The sequence below is a fragment of the Eriocheir sinensis genome, chromosome 53 (assembly GCF_024679095.1).
Source record: "Eriocheir sinensis breed Jianghai 21 chromosome 53, ASM2467909v1, whole genome shotgun sequence".
In the NCBI taxonomy this organism is placed as follows: Eukaryota; Metazoa; Arthropoda; class Malacostraca; order Decapoda; family Varunidae; genus Eriocheir; species Eriocheir sinensis.
Window position 1 is genome coordinate 3,769,922 of NC_066561.1, and position 24,714 is coordinate 3,794,635.

The following is a 24,714-nucleotide window of genomic DNA, read 5'->3' on the forward strand; positions in this document are numbered from 1 at the left end:
CCAATTTTATTCTATAGTAAAACCAAATTGTTGAGCCCGTTTGGGCGGAGGCTCCCGCGGGTCCACTTCTCCCCTCTGCTCTGCCACACAGTCCCAACACCTATCTCTTCCTCTCATATGTAAGGTAAAGGTAACATATGATAGGAAAAAATAGGTGTTTTGCCTGTGTGGCAGAGCAGAGGGGAGAAATGGACCCGTGGGAGCCTCCACCCAAACGGACTAGACAGTTTGGTTGGACTATAGTAGCCTGCTAACTTACCTTCTTATTCCTGTGCACTTTTTGGCAGTGAAACAATAAAATAAATAAACTAACTTGTGTATAACCAAATAACCACAAGTGCACTTCTGGCTGTCTCTTCTTCCCTGTCCTTGTTTGTAGCTTGCTAAGTGTACTAAGGGACGGTGAAAAGGAATATGAACAAAATAACTACAAGTATATTTATATTTAATTTGGTATTTAAAATTTTGTTACTGGTAATCTGGATGGACAAGTCACTGCTTCTCCCAAACTTATCATCATGGTCAACATATTGGGAGATGGACCTTTTACAGATTCATAAAAAAAGAAGAAAAAAAAGACCCTCCTAATAGGCTTCATATAGGCTCAAAAAATATCTGTAACTCCCGATAGTAAAAGTAAAGTCCTTTATAAATAACAACAAGTGGAGACTGATGGTTTAGCAAATGACGTCTTTGATTATAAAATATAGATAACAACTTGTGTGTGGCTTAGGGGATAGCTCAAACCACCTTCCACTCCTTACAGGTTCAGGTTACACGGGAGAACGAGGAAAGGTTATGAACTGCTGAGAAGGAGTTATCACATTAAAATGGTTTCAATGACTAGAGAGTAAGATAAACAGTGTGGTCAGCCAGCCAGTTCAAGGGTAATGAGATAGATAAAAATAATAGTGGACTGAAAGCAATAAGTAAGTAGAACGTGATGAGTGTAAATGGTTAATGGAAAAGAACATTAATTTTTTGTAGTTTTAGTAATGGTAAGTAGTCATTATAGTAGTAGTAGTAGTAGTCTAGTGATAGTAGTGTAGTTTGTCTAGTAGTGTAAATTGTCTGATGTTAGTAAAAGTAGTAGTAGTAGTAGTCGTAGTAGTAGTAGTAGTAGTAGTAGTAGTAGTAGTAGTAGAGACTAACCATCTTCAGTATAGTAGTATAAGTAGTCTGATGTTAGTAATGATAGTAACAGTAGTGGTAGTAGTAGTAGTAGTAGTAGTAGTAGTAGTAGTAGTAGTAGTAGTAGTATCAGAGACTAAACATCTTCCGTAGTAGCAGTGGTAGCAGTGAGTAGTCATGGTGAGAGTGGTAGCTGTAGTCTAGTCAAACTTTAGCAGTACACACATAATTGTGCCATGTTGGAACTTAAATATGAATACATTATTAAAGCAACTTAAGATGAGCTATTATTTACATTACGAGCTTCCTTGACATAACATCTTTGGTACAAATATTAATTACAAAACGACATTATGACACCTTACCCTCCTCATGACCTCCCGACCCTCCCTCAACCATCCTGGGTAGGGGCTGAGCCTATACGCAGAGCAGCCTGGCAACGATACTCCTGGGGACAAGTTTCTGTGCACCTCAGGGTCTGTGGCGGCCCAGTTCAGAAATGTTGTGTTAATATGACAATAGTTTAGTCCTCCTAATGCCAGTACTTATGAATGACTTAATGGTCAGTTGTGTTTCCTGTTTTACATGAAACACAAGAAAGGTCTGCATCTATCATGAGTATTATCAGCCTTTGGCATGTTTAGTGTGTGTGCTGGGACCTCGCCACAGGCCCCAGCAAGGTGTCCAGCTCCTACTGACTTCTGGTGACCCTGAGACTTGCTGTTGCTGCTGCTGCTACTGCCCCTGACCTCTTACTTAAGTAGGCTTTTGGTTACAGGATCACTTAAGTTGCCTCTTATTAAGTAGGTGATTTTTAAGGCAAATATCTTTAAAAGTGCATGTAAAATAATTAACATATACATATGGCATTATTAACACATGTACACAAAAATGTAATCTGTAACTTCAAAAATATTTCAACAACCTTTTAAACTTTAATTAGGGAAGTCACACTCCTTAAGTAATGCTAAAACACACATCTGTGTTATTCCTGTGCCTTGGCCAGAGGCAGGCTGTCCCTGACCCCGGCAGGAATGTGTCGTGTGGCCTCAACAAGGAAGGCATTGCTGCACACTCCCTGGCAGTCAGTGTTTACACCAGCATGTTATCATGAGTCCTCATCCTGACATGATGCAGCCTTCATACAAGCTAGAGTGACAGCCACAGCAGGTCATTATTGATATGAGTACAACCTTGTCTTGGTTAACATTGTGACCATGCAATTTGAGCTATAATGCACAGCAAACTTATTCACTTTAATATTTGCAAAACTTAAGTCTCACAGAGACTGTGCAAAGGCTTTCCTTACTACTAATTCATTTATTTCTTCATATATATATATATATATATATATATATATATATATATATATATATATATATATATATATATATATATATATATATATATATATATATATATATATATATTAAGTGGATAAAGTGGAGTGTCCCTCATGTGTTTAACCAGTGGTGTGCCCGCCACAGTAAGCAGTACATGGCCCGCTGAGCTGTGGGTTCAGGCTGGGCTGACCTGGGCATGGGTGCATAGCGGCCCAGCAGGTTGCGGTAACCCTTGCCTATCGTGGCCAGCAGAGGTGTGGGGCTCGGCACACCATCCTCGTCCATGCCAAGCCCATCCAGATGGTCTTCAGAGCCGCCCTGATCCAGCACCACAAGAGACGGAGGAAGAGGAACTATCGCACGCACCTCATTTTCGTAGGGTCTGAACACAGTTATGGGACGCATGGACTCTGCCTCCGCCACCACCACACAGCCCCACGTGGTGCCCACGTACACCTCACTCCCACAAACAGCCATGGCTGTCACCTGTCAAGTGATGTTGTCCATTATTTGCTGGGTCATGCTGCTACACATGCTCAGGATTAGCCCACTGACTGGTTTTATTTTATATGACAGCCAATGTATGCAGCAGTAATGATTGGTATTACTAATAAAGTGTTTACTTCTCACCTGGCAGTGTGACGGGGATAGGTGCTCCTCAATGCTGATGGACTGGAGGCTTTCAGAGCACGGCACCAGCTTGGAGCAGTCCAGCCGGTTCACCACCTTCTGCTCCTTGGCGTCCCAGTGGTACACAACACACCCTAACACAACACAATGTTACTCAGACTCATCTCTTTTGCAGTTTCCGTTGTGACACACTCCACATTGTCCCCTATTATTAACCACAACTGTGTAACATTTTTATTATCAGTGCATTCAAAACCTGCTGACTGCGGCTCTATTAGTGAAATATTTTTGCCAAGCCTGGGGTCAGATATGGCAGAAGCTTCATTAGCTGTGTCTGAATGGGACCTCAAACAACTTTCTCTGCAATCATTCGCTCTTACCTGGATAAACATAGGACCAGATGGAGCTTCTGAGGTGAGGAGACACAGTGGAGAGATTCTGTGGGGCGTGGAGAATTAGCACATCGGCAGAGTCACTTGGGGGTGGCGTGGAGGTGGAGGTGAAGTGAGTCACAGCATCTTGGCTCAACACCAAACCATCGTCCCTCAGGCAGAAGACACTCATGGTGCCCTGGCTTCCCCCACACCACAGCGACCTGCAGGGAAGGCACACATATGGTAAGCTAATAGGAGATGCACACACAACAAAAAGCAGAAGACTCTTGAAACAAAAGAAACTCAAGAACAAGCTGGGCCTCAACCTTCAACCAAACTATGACCAAAGACTCAGTGATGGGAATGCAGTCATCTTTACCAGTTGGTGTCGGTCTGGGTGACTGCAAGGCAATGTATTTCCTGCGTGGAGCCGGCCAGCTCAGTCATGACAAAGCTGCCCTCGCCCAGCACCGGGGATGTGGGGGTGACGTCAGAACTACACAAAAACAGGCGGCCGTTGAGGAGGGCCACGGCTACCCGGCCCAGGGCATAGAGGCTGCAGAGGGAGCGCACCGGGGAGGACTGAGGGGCGTCAGGCTCCAGGCAGTAGCTGAACACCCGGCTGTAGTCCACCATGCTGGGGCAGGAAAGGTTAGATTGTATGGCGTCTGCACAGTGTCACCAAGTATTGTTTTTTCCTCATAAGAATCTATATATGATGCTTAAAATACATCTCCTTTGTGTTATCAGTTAATGTGACATGTTTCAGTGTGTATTATTTATCAATAAGGCCGGGTAGATTCTGGGGAGTCTTCACGGTAAAGAATTCACACTCACACATGTAAAGGTACTGATGAAACTTGCAGGAAATGTGTTTTAACCATTATGAATTATTTAACATTCCTAGTAAAAAAAATGCTTCCAAAACAACAGTAAAAAAGTAAGTAGCAAGAAGTAAGTAGTAAAAGTAATAAAAAAAAAAAAAAAATGCTTCCAAAACAACAGTAAAAAAAGTAAGTAGTAAGAAGTAAGTAGTAAAAGTAATAAAAAAAATAAATAAATGCTTCCAAAACAACAGTAAAAAAAAGTAAGTAGTAAGAAGTAAGTAGTAAAAGTAATAAAAAAAATAAATAAATGCTTCCAAAACAACCGTAAAAAAAAGTAAGTAGTAAAAGTAATAAAAAAAAAAATGCTTCCAAAACAACAGTAAAAAAGTAAGTAGCAAGAAGTAAGTAGTAAAAGTAATAAAAAAAAAAAAAATGCTTCCAAAACAACAGTAAAAAAAGTAAGTAGTAAGAAGTAAGTACTAAAAGTAATAAAAAAAAAAAAATGCTTCCAAAACAACAGTAAAAAAGTAAGTAGCAAGAAGTAAGTACTAAAAGTAATAAAAAAAATGCTTCCAAAACAACAGTAATAAAGTAAGTAGCAAAAAGTAAGTAGTAAAAGTAATAAAAAAAAATGCTTCCAAAACAACAGTAATAAAGTAAGTAGCAAAAAGTAAGTACTAAAAGTAATAAAAAAAATGCTTCCAAAACAACAGTAATAAAGTAAGTAGCAAAAAGTAAGTACTAAAAGTAATAAAAAAAATGCTTCCAAAACAACAGTAATAAAGTAAGTAGCAAAAAGTAAGTACTAAAAGTAATAAAAAAAAAAAAATGCTTCCAAAACAACAGTAATAAAGTAAGTAGCAAAAAGTAAGTAGTAAAAGTAATAAAAAAAAATGCTTCCAAAACAACAGTTAAAAAAGTAAGTAGCAAAAAGTAAGTACTAAAAGTAATAAAAAAAATGCTTCCAAAACAACAGTAATAAAGTAAGTAGCAAGAAGTAAGTACTAAAAGTAATAAAAAAAAAAAATGCTTCCAAAACAACAGTAATAAAGTAAGTAGCAAAAAGTAAGTAGTAAAAGGAATAAAAAAAAATGCTTCCAAAACAACAGTTAAAAAAGTAAGTAGCAAAAAGTAAGTACTAAAAGTAATAAAAAAAATGCTTCCAAAACAACAGTAATAAAGTAAGTAGCAAGAAGTAAGTACTAAAAGTAATAAAAAAAAAAAAAATGCTTCCAAAACAACAGTAAAAAAGTAAGTAGCAAAAATTAAGTACTAATAAAAGTAATAAAAAAAAAAATTGCTTCCAAGACAACACACCACCATGAGAGTGACATTTCAAACACCACTGTCTATTCTACACACACCACAACGAGTAACAGTCTCAGAACAGGAGTTGTTTGAGTGTCAGTCAGCAGTAGTCTGTTCTAAAAAAAAAAAAGTAAGGCAAATAAAAATAAATAAATAAAATAAAATAAAAATAAATCAGCAAAGGTATCAAGAACCAGTAGCTACAAAATAAAGGTAACTGATAATGATGGCGATTATGATGATGATGATTGAAATAATGATAATGATGATAGAATACATAAACTGTTTGAGATGTTAGATTTATTTATTTATTTATTTATTTATTTTTTTTTCAGCAAAGGAGGCAGCTCAAAGGCGCACACACACACACACACACACAAAAAAAAAAAAAAATAATAATAATAATAAAAATAAAAATAATGAAAAAAAAAGCCCGCTACTTGCTGCTCCTAAAAAGATTACAAAGTGGGCAAAAAATAGGTCAATTCCGGTAGCTGTGATGTTGATATTAATAATGACAATGGCTAATAACTTTATTGATGATGGTAATGACTGATAATATTACTAACGATATTGACGGCGATTATCTTTTGGATGATACTAATTAGCGACTTACTTGTAGCCGTGAATGTTGCCGGCGTTGTCTCCCAGCCAGACGTGCTCCCCCACACAACACATGGCGGTGATGGTGTCCGGCAGCCCCTCGATGCTGGTGTAGCCCGCCCAGCCCCACTCCCCCGCCCCAACCATGTCCAGCTGCGGGGACGTGCGGCTCACCCAGATGTTCCCAAGCTCACGCATTACCAACTCTCCATCTGGAACGGAACATCATTATAAGGCCGCATCAATGTGTTTCAACTTTTATGATGATGATGATGATAGTGGTGATTTGCATGAAAACTCTCTCTCTCTCTCTCTCTCTCCTCCTTCTTGTTTTTCTCCTCCTCCTTGTTATTCTCTTTCTTGATCTTTTCCTTCTCCTCTTCTTCCTTATTTTTCCTGTTCTTTACTCTTTCCCCTCATCTCCACCATTATCTCATTGCTCTCTTTTCATTGCACCTTCTTTTGACATCTTTCCCTTCTTCTTTTCCTGTTCTTCTTCTTCCTCCTCGTCTCCTCCTCTCTCAGCAACAACTTCAGACTCTTCCCTACTTGCAACAGGTTTGGTTCAGAGTGGTGGTTTGTAAGTTCATTTGTAAGTCTAACATATGAATACAGTATTGTACAGTAGTGTAGCATATATATGTACGTGTGCGTATTCAATAACCAAGAAGTTTACTTTTTCTTCACTTAACTCTTGTGGAAATGGAAGCAGATCAAAGGCTGGAAAATAAATACAAACAATGACTATCCATCCATCCGAAAGTGACCTCTTTTTGGGCCACTCATTTCTACTTTCTTTATAGGAGCAGTGGTTATTGGGCTTTTTTATATTTATTTATTTATTTTTGCCTTGAGCTGCTTCCTGTACTGTAAAAATAAATAAATAAATGTCTCACAACAACACTACAACCACAGAGAAAGGCACTGAGGCTCCGAACACCCTACATCATCTTTAACATCAGCTAGAAAATAAAAACAAACCCAGAACGATGCCCCACACCAGCACTACAGGCAGGGAGAAAGGCAGTGAAAGTTGGAAAGTTTGGTTTAGTCGGCGCAACATCTGTGGTCATATGCCGGAGAGAGACAGGAGGGGGAAGGAATTATAGAAGGGAACAGACCCCAGGAGACGGGACACAACCCCCGATTAATACCTGGTACCCATTCACTGCTGGGTGGACAGGGGCGTAGGGTATTGGAAAAGCCGGCCAAATTTTTCCACTCCGCCTGGGAATTGAACCCGGGCTCTCTTGATTGTGAGCCAAGTGTGCTAACCACTGCATCACGAAGCCCCCTAGAAAGGCAGTGAGGCCCCCCCATTAACCATACCTTCATCTTTAACATAGGCTGGAGGCACTCGTATGGCATCTGTAATATTGAGGGAATGGTCCAGGGAGGCAACATCCAGCAGGTGGGTGAACTCAGGTGCGGAAGCGATGGAGACGATCTGTGAGGCGGAGGGTCGGAAGCGCGGCTGCTGGGACCAACACATCACCATCAGGTCCAGCACATACACCGGGTACTCAGTTTCCTGCCAGAGAGAGGGAGGCACGTCAAGCAGGAGGTTAGAGTGTTAATAAACCTTTGTATTTCCATGTTCCCTGCCCCCCCGAAAAAAGACGTGCATGAATCGGGGGGTTGGGTGATTCATAGGTCTTTGTCTAGCTGTTTTCTGTCAGGGTGAGAGAGGAAGAGGAGGAAGAGCAGGAAGATAAAGAGAAGAAAAAGATGTCAATAGAGAAGGTGCAAGGGAAAGAGAATAATGAGATAATGGTGGAGAAACAGGGAAAGAGGAAAGAGCAGGAAAAGAAGGAGAAGGGAAAGATGTCAAAAGAGAAGGTGCAAGGGAAAGAGAATGATGGGATAATGGCGGAGAAATAAGGAAAGAGGAAAGAGCAGACAGAATAAGGAAGAGGAGAAGGAAAAGACCAAGAAGGAGAAGGCGAAAGACGAGGAGAAAAACAAGGAGAAGAACGAGAAGGAGGAAAGAGAGAAAGAGAAGGATGGTGTTTTCATGCAAGTCATCAATATCATCATCATAAGAGTTGACACTGTGCTGTTACCCTGTGAGTGAGTGCCGGCCGTCCTCCCTCCAACACATGCTCCTTCACATTATCACAGTGTTCGTAGGGCTGATGCGTGGTCAGCAGCTCGTACATGAACATCCCGAAGGAGAAACAGTCCACCTGCGACACAAACACAGAAATCAACAATATAGCGTGCACAAATATTTCAAGGGAGAAACAACCTGCCAGCAACAAAAACAAACACAAAATACATCTTCACTCCTAGGATATCAATTACCAGTGTGATTTTATAGACATTAGCTTTTACACAATGTCCTGATGTTAGTTTTCATCTTGTTGCATTAGTTTTAACCCGGTAGCAGCGGGGACCATGTTTCTTAATGGTCCCTCTAAGCGAGAAAAATGAGAAAAAATCATCACTCACACAAACCATTTCATAATATATATCAAAGCATTTGTGATCAGTTTATGCATCATCTATTTTGGGAGGTTTATATCATGGCACAAATTTGGCCCGTCGCTGCTACACGGTAAAGCCACAAATTTGGCCAGTCGCTGCTACACGGTAAAGCCACAAATCTGGCCCGTCGCTGCTACACGGTAAAGCCACAAATCTGGCCCGTCACTGCTACACGGTAAAGCCACAAATTTGGCCCGTCACTGCTACCGGGTTAACATTGAAGCCACAGGGATGACCACCTTCCAAGTCTAGCTGTTAATCTATCACCTCATCTGAAGTAGTTACTATCCTGCCATCTTTTTACTATTGCTTCTGCACTGTCATATTTTTGTTGTTGTTGTTGTTGTAACTATTAATCAGCCTTTTTTTTGGGGGGAGAGAGAGAGAGAGAGAGAGAGAGAGAGAGAGAGAGAGAGAGAGAGAGAGAGAGAGAGAGAGAGAGAGAGAGAGAGAGAGAGAGAGAGAGAGTTGTAGTAGTTAGTTGTCCTGTCACCTCCCCTAGTTGTAGATTTGGGTCTCTTGTCTTTCTATTTTGTATCCGTTATCTTGTCAATTATTTAGGTTATAGATTTGGTTCTTTCTCATCATTTTCTTGCAGCTTTTGCCAAACAGTTTCTTTTTGTAATGGCTATTGTCCTGTCACTTTTTTATTGTCGACTGTCTTTTTACCTTTATTTCTTTAAGTCCCTGACCGTTTGAGTGAGTGATCTCTTACTTAATACTGAAATCAAGGGTCAGTGTAGCCAGAACAAGCGGGCAACCAGCTACATAATACTGATATCATACAACAGTATAGCAGCCCAGGGTTGGGTCCAAGTACGGGTGATTGTACTTAAGTCCAAGTCCAAGTACCTGGATATTTTTTAAGTACAAATACAAGTACAAGTACAGTCACTTTGCTATGTACTTGAGTCCAAGTCCAAGTACATGTCATTGTACTTAGGTACAAATACTTTTATGTGATAAAAAAGTTCCTGTGAGGTTTGTAAAGCAAGAAAGTTGGTACTTTTCGAATATAGACATTAATGATGCATTGTATTACACTACAATATCATAACACTCAATGTACGTATTTACCCAATAGTATCATCACAAAGTTCACTAGAATATATATACAGTATTGGGTCGGTATTTACGTACGTCGATACTACCGGTACTACCGATCATTACACTAATCGGTATCATTATTACATTTTGAAGAAACATTCGACCAATCGGTATCGGTAGATTGTCGAAGAAAAGCGGTAGATTGAAAAGAGGACGAGACTTTTTTGAAGAAGAGAAAAGGACAACCCGGCAAAAAAACGGACAAGTTTCAACACTGCAAGCAGAAATTCAGTTGGCAGGAAATTCGCCAATTCGCTTAGCCAATCACCGGCCGCTCTGGGCGTCACCGGCCGTTCTGGGCATTCTCCTCAATCAGAGGCAAGCACGACTTAAAGCAGATTCTCGCTTTCCCGCCTAAAGTCCCCCCCGGGTTCTTAGCTGCCCGGCCTAGCTCATACAGCCGCCTAGCCACGCCCGCTCTCAACACAACGTGCTCCCGCCTCATCGCCTAGTGTTTAAGTGGGTGTTTTTGTTTCCACCCACGTAGCAGCAACATTAACGTTTTGTGCTTTAACTTTTTTGATTTTTTTTTTTTTTAAACTTTTTTTACAAAAAGTTTTGAATCAAGTCAGTGAACATAACTTTTGATTAAATACAATGTACTTGTTTGTACTTGAAAGTACTTGGTATTTTTCAAGTACTTTGGGTCTAAGTACAAAAACAAGTACAAGTACAACTGCATTTTTAAACTCCAAGTACAAGCACAACTACATGAATATATGGACTTAAGTCCAAGTCCAAGTCCATGTACTTGGACCCAACCCTGCTATAGCCAGAACAAGTGGGGAACCTCTTACATAATACTTTAATCAAGGGACAGTATAGCCAGAATGAGTGAGTGTCCTTTACCTTCTCCGTGTACTCCTCCTCCCCGTTGTGTCTCATCATCTCGGGGGCCATGAAGCCTTCCGTTCCACCGAAGCCCTTGGTGCCCGTGGGTAGGCTTGACCTGCTGATCCCTGGACACAAAGAAATCATCTCATTAGCAACACAGTCAGATTGTAAACTGCACTCTCATTCCTCTACTGAACTCACTAGTAACACAGCCAGATCTTGAGACACATCACTGCACCCTCTCATTACTCTGCCTAACTCACTAGTAACACAGCCAGATCTTAAGACACATCACTGCACCCTCTCATTACTCTGCCTAACTCACTAGTAACACAGCCAGATCTTAAGGCACATCACTGCACTCTTTCATTACTCTGCCTAACTCACTAGTAACACAGCCAGATCTTAAGACACATCACTGCACTCTTTCATTACTCTGCCTAACTCACTAGTAACACTGCCAGATCTTAAGACACATCACTGCACCCTCTCATTACTCTGCCTAACTCACTAGTAACACTGCCAGATCTTAAGACACATCACTGCACTCTTTCATTACTCTGCCTAACTCACTAGTAACACTGCCAGATCTTAAGACACATCACTGCACCCTCTCATTACTCTGCCTAACTCACTAGTAACACAGCCAGATCTTAAGGCACATCACTGCACCCTCTCATTACTCTGCCTAACTCACTAGTAACACAGCCAGATCTTAAGGCACATCACTGCACCCTCTCATTACTCTGCCTAACTCACTAGTAACACAGCCAGATCTTAAGACACATCACTGCCACATCACTGCACCCTCTCATTACTCTGCAGATCTTAAGACACATCACTGCACCCTCTCATTACTCTGCCACATCACTGCACCTTCTCATTACTCTGCCTAACTCACTAGTAACACTGCCAGATCTTAAGACACATCACTGCACTCTTTCATTACTCTGCCTAACTCACTAGCAACACTGCCAGATCTTAAGACACATCACTGCACTCTTTCATTACTCTGCCTAACTCATTTGTAATACCGCCAGATTACAGACACATCACTGCACATTCTCATTAATTAATCTACTGTACCCTTCAAGGACATTTCGTTGAAGACACAGTGAGTTAATCACTAATACAAAATCAGCACATAAAATGAAAGCAATTCAACAACACTGAACAAGAATACAGAGCTTAGTGGATTAGTGAACCCACTGTGGAGACAACATGACCATCGCCGGCAAAGATGACGCATTAGCATGAGACAAGCGATTACGAAGTATTAGTGTGAAGGCACTGCGCTTTTTCATCAGCATCCTTCAGGTAATTATCAAGAAAGAGTGACGATTGTGAGGACATTCATGCAAGTTAATTTAGTATTGTCTGGTGAAGCTTTTTCTACGTGCTGTTTATACGAGTGAAAAGTTATGTTAAGCAACCATGAAGCATTACTGTTAAGGGATAATTATAAACACATTCATTAAGTACAGTTTACGATGGAGGAGCGACGATAAACCAAACTTTTGTTGTGTTAATATTCATAAGGTGAGAGTTGCACTAATAATTCAATGAGGAGGTTGCTGTGTGCTTCCTTTAAGGGTAGCAAGAGCCCACAAACCATAGTCTGCCAGTCGGACGTCAACCCTGGGGTGTGGCTGGTGGTGGAAGGGCGGCGGCAGCTCCCACACCAGGACATTCTCACTCTTGAGGTCTCGGTAGATTATATGTTGGCCATGAAGGTACTCCAGGGCCTTTGCTACCTGTGGGGGCAGCAAGATTTCAGTGGGAACAAGTAGATTCATGGACACTGAAAGAACTAACCTGATTCTATTCAGCAGTTTCTTAAGTCTAGTAAATATTAACTTTGCCACTAACATTATACCATTGAGAACAGTTATTTTTGTCATCTATGGTCAGGTGTGCTTCAAGGGCAGGCAATTCTAGTAAAAATAATGCTCTAAGGGTGCGGCTACACAGCACGCGGTTTGCCGGGAGGGTAGAGGGTAGCGGGACACCTAGCGGGTCAGAGGTGAGAACAAACACGTTATCTAATACGAGTGGCCATACAGGACGCGGGTAGCGGGTTTCCTCCAAGCTTACCCGCTACCCACGTCCGGTATGGCCATTCCTATTAAATAACGTGTTTGTTCTTGCCGCTGACCCGCTAGGCGTCCCGCTACCCTCCACCCTCCCAGCAACCCGCGAGCAGTGTGGCCGCACCCTTAGAGAGATGACCAAGACAAAGCTGCAGATCAAGACACATGCAGACCAGGATGACCCTCATGAAGTCCCACACAACCAAGACTGACCTGCAGGATAACAGTCTGCAGGGTGGGGAGTGACAGTCTGGCTCCTGACCGCTGGTAATGCTTGAGGCACTGGTCCAAGGCTCCCTGGGGTGCCAGCTCCAGGACCAAGGCCAAGGGGCGGGGACACACTCCTACCAATGGCACGATGTGGGGGTGGCGCAGGGCCAGCAGAATGTTGACCTCCTGCCGGGCTGAACAGTAGGCTTTGCAGGCATACTGCAGGGGGTCCCTCTCCCACTTGCTCTGGGCAGCCTGGAAGGAAGTTTCTGGTGTTTATTTGAAATTTTCCTTCCAAAGACAGCATTACACTGAACTAAGGAATATGAGGCAGATTCAAGTTTAATAGGTTTTTCTCTCTACATTTAAAAGTATATAATGACATTCTGGAGTGGTGTTGAGACATTGCCACGACCACCACCCTGGCACCACACACCTTGAAGGCCACGATGGCACTCTGCCGGGCGTTGGGCCCCGGGTCAACGGGCTGCAGCATCTTGAGGGCCACGTCCATGGGGCCTCCGTTCAGGCGGTTGCGGCAGGAGCCCTGGAAGACAAACCCAAAACCGCCCCGGCCCAGAAGCTTGCCCTGCTTGATGACCTCCGGCCGCACTAGGTAACGATCACCCAGATCCAGGAACACCTGCAGCACACACTCTCTGAGACAAGCTTGGCCACTCCACAAATACATCATCACATGCAAACATAGTACAGTACAGTTTCCTATTTCTGACTCAAATGAACAAATCTCAATCTACTTTATGCATCCTAAAATCCAAAACTTACATCAAAGAGGAGCAAGTGCTTCAAAAATCATTATAAGTACCTGAATGTTCGAGTGAGTGATCTTTTACCTAATACTGAAATCAAGGGTCAGTGTAGCCAGAACAAGTGGGCAACCAGTTACCTAATACTGATAACAAACAACAGTATAGCCAGAACAAGTGGGCAGCCTCTTACATAATACTATAATCAAGGGACAGTATAGCCAGAATGAGTGAGTGTCCTTCACCTCTTCTGTGTACTCCTCCTCCCTGTTGTGTAAGAATGTAATATCTAATAATGTAATACTATGGAACAGACAGAGGCCAGAGCCATCGGTACATACTGTGTCGGGGGCAATCTGGGCCAAGAGTAGGTCAGCGTGGAGAGGACAGGGCACAGAGCGGGCGGTGTAGGCGGCCAGGATGCATTCTTCCACCATGAAGGAGTAGACCACCGGCGTCACCTCCTGGGCCCCAGAACTCTCGCTCTCATTGTTGGCACTGTTGTCTAGGTCTGGCCGACCCTCCGCTGAGGCTTTGCGGCTGGACGGGGCAGGTGAGGCAGCAATGAGAGGCAGCCTTGGCCACTGCCTTGTGCTATACAGAAAATGCTTGGTGCAGCGATAGAAAGCTATGGCCGAGTGCTACATGAAAATGCTAAGAAATACAGAAAGTTTCATGCTAGCTTTCCCTTTTGATATGCTTCCAGTGAATGACATTGTTTAGATGCTTCAGGTTCTTGGGTTTGTTCTGGCATGCATTATATCCATTAACACCATCACTAACTGCAACCTGATTATGTACACTGAACAAAACAAGTTACCAGTAAGACCCAACAGAGTACTATAGAGGGCAAGAGTATTTTTTGGTGTGTGTTCAGAGGAAAATGTGGATCTAGAAATTGCATGACTACAACTATTTCATGCTGTGCTGACCTTGTGAATATCGGTCCTTGAAGGCTAAACAAAACCAACAAAGAACGAAAGATTAACTGAGGTCGTGACATGATAAAACAAATAAAAAAACACATATCATCATATTTTACACATTCAGGAAGACAGGAAGAAAGAAAATAAAGACAGAGGAAGTCTCAAAAACCTATCATGCAATACAACAACAACCAAACAACGACAACAACATGAAATGAGGATGAGAGGCGAGAGCAAGGAGGACACACTCACCTTGACGTAGTGGACTCGGCCCCAACACCGCTGTCCCCGTCTGAGGTGTAGGACTCTCGGGACCCCCAACTGCGCCTTGGAAGCTGGGGCGACATGTTCCCTCCCCCGCCTGCCGCTGCACCTGCCGGGGAGATGCCACCACCGCCACCCCCGGCAGGATTGGTGGTGGAGGAGTTGCGGCCCCCAGGGTGAGAGGACGACACACTACCGAAGGGCATTGTTGCAGGATGGCCCTAGGTGGTAAAGGATCATGTGAGGTGACTTGCATTATTATTTGGGGTATTTTTTAGCCATTTCCTCAAGATTTAGGAGTTAACCCGGTAGCAGCGACGGGCCAAATTTGTGGCTTGACCATGTAGCAACGACGGGCCAAATTTGTGCCATGAAATAAACCCCCCAAAATAGATGATACATAATCTGATCACAAATGCTTTGATATATATTATGAAATGGTTTGTGTGAGGGGTGATTTTTTTAATTTTTCTCACTTGGAGGGACCATTAAGAAACATGATCCCCGCTGCTACTAGGTTAATAAGACCTATCTATGGGACTACACCTCAATATACACCCTTCAAATTACACACACACACACTATAATCAGTCTCTCATTAACCATTTTCTCAAGATTGAATAGTTATGAACACCTATCTCTTGGACTGCACCTCAATATATACCATTCAACTTACACACAAACACACACACACTATACTCAATCTCTCATTAACCATTTCCTCAATATTAAATACACCCTTCAAGTTACACACACACACACACACTATACTCAATCTCTCATTAACCATTTCCTTAATATTAAATAGTTATGAACACCTATCTCTGGGACGGCACCTCAGTTCACACCTTCTGACTTCAGACACACATATTCAGACTCTCATTACTGTCTTGATCCTCCTCCATAAACTGTTTTGTACGGTTTGGGGTTCAACCAAAGGCCAAACTCCACATCTGGTTGTCTTAAGTTCAGTGTAAGAATGACGTTTTTTTAAGTCTGCCTTTTCAAAGCTTATACTGTTCATTCTACCTCTCAAATACCAGTTACATAGCCTCACATAAGCTAACTCTTGACACACTTGCATGCACAGTGGAAAATATCAACTCAATCTCCAAGGGCTGGATTTATCAAACTATTTATGAGCCTTCTTTTTGGTAATTCTTCAGGTAACGCTGTGCACTACAAACGCTCTTGACCTTTACGCAGCTCCCATGGCGATGACTGAACCAACTTCCTGAGTGTTAGTTCTTTCATCGCCGTCAGAGCTGCCTAGACACAAGGAGCGTTTATAGTGGACGGGGTTACCAAAGACTCACCAACAAGAGGTTTCATAAATGGATTGATGAATCTGGCCCTAATGTTCCCAGCACCTGCCCCATGCTCTCATTATGCTTTATGTTACCTGCTGGGACGGAGCCAGACTTCCCAGGAGACTGTTAGTTAGGAGTGAGCGCTCAAGAGAGGAGCTGTGGGATGCAGTCAGGTCCTGGTGGGGTGCCGTGCATGTTAGTCCAGTAAGTTGTGGTAAACAGAGAGTTTTTGAAATAGGCGGAGCATATTGGTCAGAAGCAAAGCAGCAGAAGCATTGATGTGTGGGGTTATATAAGCAAAGTTAAAATACATGTTAGTTAATTCTTATAATGTCTGTACAGAATAAACTTTGAAGCAAGCCTTTGTTAACATTAAATTTCAAGAGCTGACATCATTCTTAAACAGTTTATGCTCCTCTCAGTGAAGCTGCCAATCTTGAACTTAATGAGGCAAGAGAGAAAGCAAGAGCAGCTGATGTACCCGCACCGTGCTTACCCACCACTGCACACCTCTGTACACCCTCACAGGCAGGGAATAGCCACCAGCCTGCCCCTGTGGCCCCCATGACTCACCTGGGAGATCTGTGAGGCTGTCATGGAGCAGTAGAGGGGGTTCATCTCCACGAAGGAGCCCCAGTTGTCAGGAAGGTGGCGGGCCTGGGGGTGGTTGCCCGGCCCCTCATGCTGCCCGTGACACTCCAGACACACCGGACAAGGCACCAGGCGGGTCACTAGGAACTTTCCTTCACTGGTGTGCACAAAGCGTGTGCCCAGGGTAGGATACCTGTAATGACCCAAGACGCCGATAAGACTCCAAATGGTCTTAACCCGGTAGTAGCGACGGGCCAAATTTGTGGCACAAAATAAACCCCCAAAAAAGATGATACATAATCTGATCACAAATGCTTTGATATATATATTATGAAATGGTTTGTGTGAGGGGTGATTTTTTCTCATTTTTCTCACTTAGAGGGACCATTAAGAAACAGGATCCCCACTACTACTGGGTTAAGTCTTTTTTACTTTTTCTTTACCCGTGAGCTGCTTCCTGTACTGTAAAAAAAAATAATAAATAAATAAAATAAATAAAAAATCTGAATTCCCTCTTTCTCATTGACTACATAACCCCACTGACAAGAAAAGCAACTTCCGTAACAGAGTCTCAGGCTGTTTGGCCGAGCAGCGTGCCACCCACCAGTCCTCCAGCAGCGTGTCTATGTGGTCCACGGCCAGGGAGAGCAGCTTGGCCACACACTCCGGCGCCGGGTCCAACACAACGCTCTGGATCCCGTTGGCCAGGATGTCTGAGGCGGGGTTGGAAAGGTTGCTGTCCTGGAAGGGTCTCTTGATCACCACAGCCTCGTTGGGAAGGCAGATTTCCAAGACAGCTGAATTGTTCACCTGTAAAAAAGTTACCAAAGAAACAGTCAGGTCAACAGAACTTTACTAACCCATTAACTGCAGATTTCCTACAAGAAGACATCACCAAGCTACAGGAATGGAACAAAAAGTGGCTGCTACAATTCAATGAAGAAAAATGTTAAGTCATGCACCTTGGGAGGGGATATCCAGCATAGTGCTGTCTCATTCCACATAAGCTGGAGAACCGGATGGGTAGGCATTCCATTTTTGGATATGTGTTGATTGTGTGTTTGGCATGTCTGGTGTCGTGTTTGCTTTGTGAGTACTGTGATTGATAAGGGGATCACTAGTGTTGCAGACTCATGTTTTTAGTTTTGAGTAACGCCTACAGATGTTTTTGACCATCACATCTCAGCAGCGTTGCCAAATTGTCGTACTCTGAACATTGCATTTATCATTTTTAGGCTCGATGACTGCCGCAACCACACAAACAACCATAGAATATTAAAGTTAGCATTAAAACTGTTATTTATTGATGCTTTTTGTGTTTTTTGCTATAGTTATCGGTCAGAAACTGCGACAATGCAATGCAATGAGTATGATACTTTGGCGACGCTGCATCTCAGTCACCCCTGAAGCCTTAAGAGGTTATTACACTGGGCAAATTTTTCGTGGATCTTCAGTCAAACCACGATTTCCGCTGGCATGGTTCTCATATTTCCGTGGTTTTCTGACGTGTCCACGATCTTCCAAAGCTACGGTCGATTTCACCGAAGGACGGCGGTATTACTCACCATCATCATCATCAGCAATAACAAGAAACAAATGAGAACCACGCCAGCGGAAATCGTGGTTTGACTGAAGATCCACGGAAAATTTGCCCAGTGCAATAGCCCCTTTACATCTGGATATCATGCTACTTCACCTCCTTACCTCAACGTCTGACCACATTCCCTCCTGGCGGACAAGGAATCGCATGCTCTTGTAGTCATAGAACAAGTGATTGGTCTGTGTGGAGGCTAGAGAGGAGTTAGGGGAGGGGCCGCCATGTCCGTGGTGCATCTGTGCGTTGTGTGAGAAGCAGGGGATCACCTCCCTCATGCGGAAGAGTGTGGTGTGGGCGTAGTGGAGCTCCATCCCTGTCTGCCAGCACATCCACTCCGCCTGACCCCCCAGCACTGATGACAGCCCTCGGTCATTTAAAACCTGGAAGGGACAAGAAAGCCTGGCATGGAGATTAAGTGTGGTTTATTTTTTTATTTCCACATTATGAATTACCAGCAAAACATTAGAGAAACTGCAATAACACAGTGAAAATATCCGTAATGAACACCAGCAAAACATTAGAGAAACTGCAATAACACAGTGAAAATATCCGTAATGAACACCAGCAAAACATTAGAGAAACTGCAATAACACAGTGAAAATATCCATAATGAACACCAGCAAAACATTAGAGAAACTGCAATAACACAGTGAAAATATCCATAATGAACACCAGCAAAACATTAGAGAAACTGCAATAACACAGTGAAAATATCCATAATGAACACCAGCAAAACATTAGAGAAACTGCAATAACACAGTGAAAATATCCGTAATGAACACCAGCAAAACATTAGAGAAACTGCAATAACACAGTGAAAATATCCATAATGAACACCAGCAAAACATTAGAGAAACTGCAATAACACAGTGAAAATATCCATAATGAACACCAGCAAAACATTAGAGAAACTGCAATAACACAGTGAAAATATCCGTAATGAACACCAGCAAAACATTAAAAAAAACATACTTCTCCATCATTTGTCTTGAATAAACAAAAGCTGAGAACGTGAAGATATAACACGAAAAAACACTTTAATATGTGCCATAACAGAAAAAGTGAGATAAGACAACCTATATTGGAATACAGAAGCAGTGAGTAGCGGGCTTTTTTTTCACATTTGTTTTCTTTTTTTATGCCCTTGAACTGACTTCTCTGCTGTAAAAAAAATAAATAAATAAATAAATAATTAATAACAGACAGCATGAGAGAAATCAGACAAGTTTTCGACGACCTCCATGAAGAATTTTCCTCTATATTCAAACCTTATCAGAAAGTGTATATAGACAGAAGTTTGGTACAGTGGCATTGAAAAGAGAACGAGACACTTATTCAGTAAAGGCAATATAAGGGTGACAGGGACACCAGGAAGGCCAAGGAAGACATGGAGAAAGGTGGTGGAGGAAGACATGAGGAGGCTGAACATTACGAAAGAAATGGCTGTGGACCGGCAACAGTGGAGGAGGCTCATAAGAAATGGCTATGGACCGGCAACAGTGGAGGAGGCTCATATCCCGTCCAACCCCACCATAGGGAATAAATGGACGTTAAACGATGATGATGATGATGATGATGATGATAACTATTTTGGAGGAAGATATGAGGAGGTTGAACGTCACGGAAGAAATGGCTATGGACCGGCAACAGTGGAGGAGGCTCATATCCTGTCCAACCCCACCATAGGGTATAAATGGATGTTAAATGATGATGATGATGATGATGATGAGGGACAGCAACAAGTTAGGCAGTGTGGTCACCTCTCGTGGCATGACAAAGTAGTTTCTGACGATGTCCACCACGGCGTCGTCTGCAAGGATGCGGGTGATGAGGCGCGACCAGAAGCCAGAGGGGAAGTAGGACATGAGGAGGAGGCGGCGGATGGCGGCGTGAGGGGCCGAGCGATGCGTCACCTGGACCTGCGGAGGCTCAGGGCACGGGACTGGACTCCCATCAGCTCCTTCTTTCTTGGGGCTCCCTGAAGGACGGAATGAAGGACACACACTAAGTCATTCCATCCTAAGCCATGACCATGTATCTTATGCTTTCAGAAGGAGGAAATAAGGGACACACAGTAAGTTATTCCATTGTAAGCTATGACCCTGTTTTCAATGTTTTCAGAAGGACAGAATAAAAAAATACAATCCACTCTAAGCCATGACCCTAATCTAATGCTATCTGATGGAAGGGAAGAATACCATGGCAACATATCAAACGCTGAACAACGGAAGTGGCTGAAACTCATGCAATTCTGCCTATGATGTAATTAAATCTACAAAAGGGATAAGCTGATGGGTGTAGGGCCTCACTGTGTAGCCAGAGCTGAGGAAGGGGAGAAACAGGTAAGTAAGATATTTCATGGTTTTAGAATGTAATTTAGAGCATGACTGGAGTTGGGAATGGACAGAGGAGGGTGAGTATAGAGTTGTGAATGGACAGAGGAGGGTGAGTAAAGGGAATGGGAATGGGAATGGGCAAGGAGTGAGTAACTATGGCCTGTGTTAGGGTTATGAATGGACAGAGGGAGTGGGTCAGGAGTTAGTACCTATGGCCTCTGTTAGTGTTATGAATGGACAGAGGGGTGGGTAAGAAGTACTTTTGGTCTCTGTTAGGGTTGTGAGTGGACAGAGGGAATGGGTAAGGAGTGGGTACCTATGACCTCTGTTAGGGTTATGAATGGACAGAGGGATGGGTAAGGAGTACTTTTGGTCTCTGTTAGGGTTGTGAGTGGACAGAGGGAATGGGTAAGGAGTGGGTACCTATGGCCTCAGTGGTAAGCCCATGAGAGGAGAGGGGACGTTGTTTTCGCTCCTCGGTGCTGCTCATGTAGAAGGAGGAGTTGCCGACGATGGTGGACCCGGTGGAGCTGGAAAACTTCTTGTTCCTGATGGCCCAGCCTCTTGACCGCACCGGGATCTGTCGGGGAGAGTGACTGTGCTTAAACATCTACCACTGAACGTCCTTTACCACACAACATGAATCACTTAAAGCATGAGGATTTGTAGCAGGGACCAATTGTGCTTTGCCTTATTCAGTTTAACCCGGTAGCAGTGAGGATCATGCTCTTCATGGTCCCTCTAAGGCCTAAGCGAGAAAAATGAGAAAAAATCACCCCTCACACAAACCATTTCATAATACATATCAAAGTATTTATGATTAGTTTATGCATCATCTATTTTGGGGGTTTATATCATGGCACAAATTTGGCCCATCGCTGCCACACGGTAGAGCCACAAATTTGGCCCGTCGCTGCTACACGGTAAAGCCACAAATTTGGCTCGTCCCTGGTACACGGTAAAGCCACAAATTTGGCTCGTTGCTGCTACACGGTAAAGCCACAAATTTGGCCCATCGCTGCTACCGGGTTAATATCCATACCCCACACAACATGAATCACTTAAAGCACCATGATCTGTAGGAAAGAGATTGACCGTGTTTCATCTTTTGCCATTTATCATCCATCTCTACACATCACCTAAGCATGGGGATCTGCAGAAAGGAGCGACTGTACTTTACCTTCTACAGTTTAACATCCAGCCCCACACAACATGAAGCATCTACATCAACATCCATAGTAACAAAACATGGAGGCTGTGCTATGAATCATTTACATCAATAACGGTGAACATGGGCAAATTTTAGTACCTGTCTTGCGTTAAGTATTGTGTTCATATAAGTGTTGACCCTTTTGACTTGACCCTTACAAATAATTCAAAATCAAGAAGCTGAAAGAGTATATACAGTTTGTTATCTGAAGAGAACAAGCGTCTTTAGGTCGCTATTTTTACATGCTTCTGCGTCTCACATCAACTAACGTATTTCCCGCCATATAACACGCACTTTAAAAAAAAAAAAAAAGATGATTCAAATATCACCCTGCATCTTATACCCCGATGGTTAGGTTTTGGTAGGCCTAGGGATTATTGTTACTGGTACGAAACCAAAACCCAAAACACTTCCGTTTGACACAATAGTTCCCAGATGTCCCCAGAAAGAAATATATTGTAGTATTTTGCAGCGTATAACGCGCACCTTTTTTACTTGGAAAATGTCAAAAAGTTATTCCTGCACGGTGTACGCCAAGGGTACAAATTTTGATTGATTTAAATAATGAATAGTGTGATGCAACAGAAAAGGAAAGTGTGAATAAGTAGAAGAGAGGAAGAGGACATGTGGAACAATAAAACCACACAGGTTGTGAAAAATTAAATGAGCATCACAGACAGAATATGAATTAGTGAGCTGGATATAGATAATTGTCTTGACCAAGAATGAAATTGAACACTCCTAACACCAACCAGGGTCAAGGCTCACAAGGTCCGAATGGGATGGGCCGACGCAGCCATACATTGAACTAATTTCCTATATCACAGATCCACGGCACTTACGGGAAACTCGGAAATGCATTAATTGTCCAAGTAACACACAGGAAATTGGTTTAAATGCACTCAGCTGGAGCGGGTGAGTGCTGAGGCAGGACGATGTGGCGGGCAAGGTGTGGTGAATGATAATCTTCCCCGGGTGGCTTGGCCAGCCATGGACAGTGTATATATCTGCTTATGCTACACTGAGCATTGCCAGTCTATGTACACGTGTACAAAGAAAAAATAATAAAAAACGCGGTGGTGAAGGAGAGACGGTAACCCGCCCGTAACACCGTCTAAGGTATGATCAGGACGAGGGCTGAGTAAGGAAAGCTGGACTTTGTGCCTCAAGTATACCTGTCGTGAGTTATGGTGAAGCTTTGAAGCTTCAACACATCACGTCACTTATCTGGCACGTCAGTCAATACACCAGCCTTGAATCGCTGGTATAAAGATTAATTCTCCCATTTATTGGTTCAACTGTCTCTAATTTAAATAATAATTTTCTTATCTACATAATACCCCAAGTGCAATTACCCACATAGTGCTTAATTTTTCCCTATTGAAAATTAGATTTAACAGGAGGTAATTTTGTACAGAAATTTCCGACACAGGTCATAAGAAGAAGGAGACGCGTCACATGGGAGCTGAGGCGCGGCGTGAACACAAAACACAAAACACATCATCGCCGTGGCCCGCCAGTTACCAGTGTGCCGGGTATCTTGGCGAAGATGGTTAAAGCGGCTACTACACGGGAACCACTTTGGTGGATCAGGGTGCTGCCTGACGTGACTCTGCTCGGCGACCGTGGGGCGGACTTGTGTGGATTAGTCTGGAGGTATTTCTGCCGTGCAGTGGCCCAGCCAGCTGACATTTTCTGTGATACATATTCGAAAGAATGGATATCCGTGGATGACTAAACTGTAAATTGTAAACGCATTTTTGTTTCTCATTGTGAAAATAACTATATCAAAACATATGACTGACAGAAATTAATCAACAGCTATTTCTATTTGAAAGTCAAGATCAAGACCAAGATTGGTCATTGAGCATAGCATCCCTGTGTGATTAGTTCCCTCAGTAGCTTGGCGAAAGTTACTGCCAGCACATTGCCAGGTGAGTGACTCTACCAACCAACCCTTTTGTTTACCATTTCAAAAGTCACAGCTGCTTGAGGGAAGAACACAGTAATTCTTCAACCAACAGTGGAACACTTTGAACAGAGAAGGGCACAAAGCAACATAAGGTATCACAGTCATAACTGTAGGTAAGGTGGCCAAATGTAATACTGAATATACATTAAGCTCAGGGAAAATGTTATTTTTTAATTTTTTCTAAATATATCTTCCCAAATAATAGGTGCGTCTTATACTCCAGTGTGTCTTATATAGCAGGAAATACGGTAATTCCAAAATCTGAAAAGGAGATCAAACGCATTCTCATGAGCGTTTTTCACTTTCACAACAGAGGCCTCGACAGACTACCACCGGTTATAAAAGTACATATGGAAAGGCACAAAACTCATATGAAGGGCTTGTGTGATGTATGTGCTTGGGTGAAGAAACATTTAAGAGTACGGCCCTTACCCTCACGTCCGTCCCCGGCAGGCCACTCCGCAGATGTTCCTCGGAGGGCAGCAGCGAGGGGATGAGCAGCGTGCGGTTGTCCCAGGTGAGCGCCACTTCAAACTTGTTCAGGAGATTCAAGATGTAGGACTTGGCATCCAGCGGGGCACACGTGGAGGACTTGAACACATGCTTGAGGTCGTCCAGCTTCATGATGCCTGGGAGGAGTGGTGGACATGTGTTTAAGGTGACAGATGGAAATGTTAGACAATTGGTATAGTACTGAATTTTATGTATCTTTTTTTCTCTCTCTCAAACTCTCACTCACTTTCAGTTTTCTCTCTTTCTCTCACTACTTTCTCTCTCTCAGTAGTATTTTTCTCTTT

General features: G+C 42.9%; 1 protein-coding gene across 10 annotated transcripts in view; it reads right to left on the reverse strand.

Moving 5' to 3' along the window:
- Positions 1-432: 432 nt before the first annotated feature.
- The window catches only part of LOC126983203 (leucine-rich repeat serine/threonine-protein kinase 1-like), a 111,212-nt gene continuing 86,930 nt past the window's right edge, over positions 433-24,714 (reverse strand). For 7 of the 10 annotated variants that reach the window (XM_050835785.1, XM_050835786.1, XM_050835782.1 and 4 more), the window contains 20 exons: positions 24,350-24,546; positions 21,159-21,315; positions 20,160-20,377; positions 18,507-18,779; positions 17,407-17,612; positions 16,785-16,995; positions 16,304-16,387; positions 14,890-15,122; positions 14,053-14,305; positions 13,381-13,587; positions 12,948-13,199; positions 12,257-12,398; positions 10,660-10,769; positions 8,280-8,402; positions 7,546-7,747; positions 6,230-6,428; positions 3,858-4,115; positions 3,485-3,699; positions 3,105-3,238; positions 433-2,960 (listed from right to left, as the gene is read on the reverse strand). In XM_050835785.1, coding sequence (XP_050691742.1) covers positions 2,586-2,960; positions 3,105-3,238; positions 3,485-3,699; positions 3,858-4,115; positions 6,230-6,428; positions 7,546-7,747; positions 8,280-8,402; positions 10,660-10,769; positions 12,257-12,398; positions 12,948-13,199; positions 13,381-13,587; positions 14,053-14,305; positions 14,890-15,122; positions 16,304-16,387; positions 16,785-16,995; positions 17,407-17,612; positions 18,507-18,779; positions 20,160-20,377; positions 21,159-21,315; positions 24,350-24,546 — 4,049 coding nt within the window. In that variant the 3' untranslated portion in view covers positions 433-2,585. Of the gene's footprint in view, positions 2,961-3,104; positions 3,239-3,484; positions 3,700-3,857; positions 4,116-6,229; positions 6,429-7,545; positions 7,748-8,279; positions 8,403-10,659; positions 10,770-12,256; positions 12,399-12,947; positions 13,200-13,380; positions 13,588-14,052; positions 14,306-14,643; positions 14,668-14,889; positions 15,123-16,303; positions 16,388-16,784; positions 16,996-17,406; positions 17,613-18,506; positions 18,780-20,159; positions 20,378-21,158; positions 21,316-24,349; positions 24,547-24,714 lie in introns of all 10 variants that reach the window. The other 3 variants (XM_050835778.1, XM_050835780.1, XM_050835781.1) reach the window with 3 other exon arrangements.